At 43.2% G+C, this 3,690-nt stretch overlaps 1 protein-coding gene across 7 annotated transcripts in view; it reads left to right on the forward strand.

The window, feature by feature from the left end:
- MPHOSPH9 (M-phase phosphoprotein 9) overlaps window positions 1-3,168 on the forward strand; it is a 282,866-nt gene extending 279,698 nt beyond the window's left edge. For all 7 annotated transcript variants that reach the window (XM_063964512.1, XM_063964518.1, XM_063964515.1 and 4 more), the window contains one exon: window positions 2,483-3,168. In XM_063964512.1, coding sequence (XP_063820582.1) covers window positions 2,483-2,584 — 102 coding nt within the window. In that variant the 3' untranslated portion in view covers window positions 2,585-3,168. The remainder of the gene's footprint in view (window positions 1-2,482) is intronic.
- The last annotated feature ends 522 nt before the right edge of the window (window positions 3,169-3,690 follow it).

Raw genomic sequence — 3,690 nt, forward strand, 5'->3', positions numbered from 1 at the left:
AAAAATAGAATTTTCTTTGCAACACCTGGATCAACAAAGAAGGCATCACGTTCTAGGTCAAACATATAGCAGTTGGCAAACGCAGGGGCCACACATGACCCCATCGCGCATCCCTGCCGCTGTATGTACCACCCCTTGTCGAATAGAAAGTAATTACGTTTCAGCGTAAGTTCCAGTAATACTAGAAAGAAAGAAACATCCGGTCCATTATATTGAGGACTCGTGGACAGCAGCCTCCTTGCTGCTTCTAACCCTTCCTGGTGGGGTATGTTCGTATATAAGCTTACTATGTCCATCGTACATAGAAAGCTACCCACTGGTACCTCTTTGATCGCCTGTAGCTTCAAAATCAACGCAGTCGTATCCTTCAAGTAGGTGGACTGGACCTGGATCACGGGTTGGAGATAGTTGTCCAAATATTTGGAGACTTTATAGTAGATAGAGTCTCTGGCGGCGATGATCGGACGACCAGGCGGCTCCGTCGGGTGCTTATGCACTTTAGGCAGCGTGTATAATACTGGTGCCACAGGATGTTCCTCAAATAAGGCCAACTGAGTGCCTTTAGTGATGATGCCATCCCTGACTGCTGATTCCAAAATATTCCCCAATTCTTGGTTGTACATCATAGTCGGATCAACACTCAATTTAGCATAGACAGCTGTATCCCCCAGCTGCCGATAGATTTCCTTTCTGTATTGCGCCAAATCTTGTACAACAATTCCGCCCCCCTTGTCGGCAGGGCGGATGATGATGGACTGGTCCTTGCTCAGAACCTTCAATGCCTCCATCTCACTTTTGGATAAATTGGGTCTAAAATGTCCATCCCGTTTAGTGATCTCCTGAACCTGTTGATCCAGTGTTCTATTAAAGCACTTGAATGAAGTATTCATACTAAGTGGATCAAATTTAGATTTACTGCGAATAACTGAACTGGTCTCAGCCGTGATGGGTGTCGGCATTTTCGAAAAATGTTCCTTAAGTCGGAGCTTCCGATCAAATTTGTAATGATCCAGTTTCCACTGGAAATCATCAAAGCCACTGGATGGCACAAACGACAGTCCTTTATTCAGAACCCGTAATTCAGCATCCGACAAAGTCCGACTGGACAAATTGAATACTATTTTTGTTTTTCTTCTTGGCAGCAGCTTTTGAACGTCCTTTGCCACTGCCTCCCTCGTCGGGTAACCGGTCTCCTTTTGTGTCGCGCTGAGCGCGCGTACTCACCCCTAAAGGGGGTTTATTCGCTGCACCTCTTTTCTGTGTCTCCGACTCGCTTCCTTTCAGGAGTTGGTTCCGACCAATTTTCTGACCATAAAACCTGGTTGTTACAGGTGCACTGGGTGTACCACGTGTAGCTTTATGGAGACGGGGAGTTCTTTCCCGCACCCACACACGGGAGCTAGATGTGCCATCCGACAGGTTTTGACGTGCTCCAGCACATTTGTGGTTTACATTATTCGTTGTCCTTGTGGTCTCCTCTTTGTGGGGAAGACCACAAGGCAATTTAAAGAAAGAATGGCTCTTCACAGGTCTGCGATTAGACAGGCGTTGGAAAACACTGGGATACACAGTCAGCCAGTTGCCGGCACTTTAAAGTCTTCAATCATGGGCTGAGTACCCTGCGATACAAGATTATCGATCAAGCACCTAAGAGAATGCGGGGGGGTGATCGCCACAGAGTATTGTTGCAGAAAGAATCGCGGTGGATTCACCGTTTGGATACGGTCTCCCCCCGCGGTTTAAATGAAATGTTACCATTGAATTGCTTTTTGTAATATGATCGTATTTTACAATATAGTTTTGACGGGATTTAGGTGCTATGACTGTACTAGCGAATTCTAATTTGGCCAGACATCCATTGATTGTTCAGCATTGGTGTAGTGATTGATAACATGTCTGTGTTTGAAATCTGTAACCATGTGGAAGTTTGTTTTTTATGTTTTTCACTATGTTTTCACAGGGGGGTTGTTGTGCCGGGTTGTCATGACGCCGGGCTGTCATCTGGGCGCGCCGGTGGGCGCGCGGCGCACATGTGGTGACGTCAGTGACGTCACTGACCCGGGAGACGGCGCGGCGCCGGCGGCTTCCTGACGGGGGGGGGGGGGGGGGGGGGGAGACGAGGGTATGTAAGTATGTCATGTATGTAATATTTGTTATATGATCCTGATGACGGTTTTTTGATAAATCGAAACGTCGATCTACAGATCTATGGAGTAGTTTTCTTGTCTTGTCCGTGGTTGCTATTATTACAGTCCTGAGAGTGCCGCCTGTTGCTACAATAAGTTTGTGTAAGACCCATACTGGGTTCTTGTTGGAGGGCACCCGGGCACAGTCTTTTGGGATAGAGCGGAGTGCCGGTGCGAATTGGAGGTATATATATATATATATATATATTAGATATTTAAGTATGCAAAATAAAGGTTACGTAAAATAACAATGAGGCATTGTGTGAAATTGATGCTCACTTGTGTTTATTTTTTAGGAAACAATGGAAGACCGTCTAGAAAAGGTCAACCGTGATTTAGGGTCAATCCGAATGACCTTGAAAAAATATCATGTGCTACCGACATCAGCAAAGATTTAATATCTTTATAAATACCCTTTACTGGCTGTTTTTGCACTAATGTATATTTATGCACTGAGCAATGGAATAGTTTATAAGCCTAAAGGCAGTGACTTCCCATCTCATGTGATGCTTTAAGGACTTTTCTACTTCATACGGAGCTTTTTTTTTAATCTCTTACACATGCTTTTGTTACATAGGAATGAATGTATATTGTATATTTTGTATTTTACTATCTAAAACAGGCCAAATTTTAGCTGGGTTTTGCGTGATATATAAGTGTAGACTTTGTTGGATAACCATAGTTTCCTACCCTTATGTCCCCTTGTAACTTTAAAAAAAAGTGTACAATTTGATTTATTCAGTCGTCACCATTTTTCCAGAGTAATATTTTGTTAAATATCAAACTTGTAAAGTATTCATGTACCATGTGTGTTCATTTGGTCTGTGCTACAAAGACCTTCAACGCTTGCTGGGCAATGCATTGCAGGCCTACCTCTTGTAGGGTTTAAGTCATACGTGTGCTTTGTAAAAAAAAACAACACAAACACCTAATACTGTGACCTTAGCAAGCACAATGCAGCAATAAATCTCCTTAAAATGTGTTTATTCTCGTGTTAATTTTCAGTTCTAAATGCTAAAACAAGTTGTAAATTCTGATCAATGAGTTATAAGTGGCGTCGAGAATGAGATGTTTTTTTCTTTTTTCAATATTGCTTTTTCATGTTTCGAAAATACATAAAAATGTGTTCTCTTTTAGTTATGTACAAAGTCCTATATATAAATGTCTCTTTAAACCTGTAGATGTGGAACTGAGAAGAACAGGCTCGGTCGGACTGGGCTGGTGGGTGGTCAGATGAATTGCCGGTGGCCTCTCTGTTATCCCGCTCCACCCACTACCATTGGGGGCTTGGTACAAGCAGGGGCTGGCTATAACCTATAGGACTGCCTAGGGAAGGAGCAGCTGGGCCACCACTGTTAAGGAAAACAAATATTCTAATACATTACTGGTGCTCTCCTGTCTCCATTTACTACAGCTGTGGGGAGTTTTCTGATCATGTGTAGGATCTCAGAACAAAAGAGAAGACAATAAGTTCGAAATCTTCATTCCCTCCATAATTTAGTTC

This window comes from Pseudophryne corroboree, chromosome 1 (genome assembly GCF_028390025.1).
Source record: "Pseudophryne corroboree isolate aPseCor3 chromosome 1, aPseCor3.hap2, whole genome shotgun sequence".
Lineage (NCBI taxonomy): Eukaryota > Metazoa > Chordata > Amphibia > Anura > Myobatrachidae > Pseudophryne > Pseudophryne corroboree.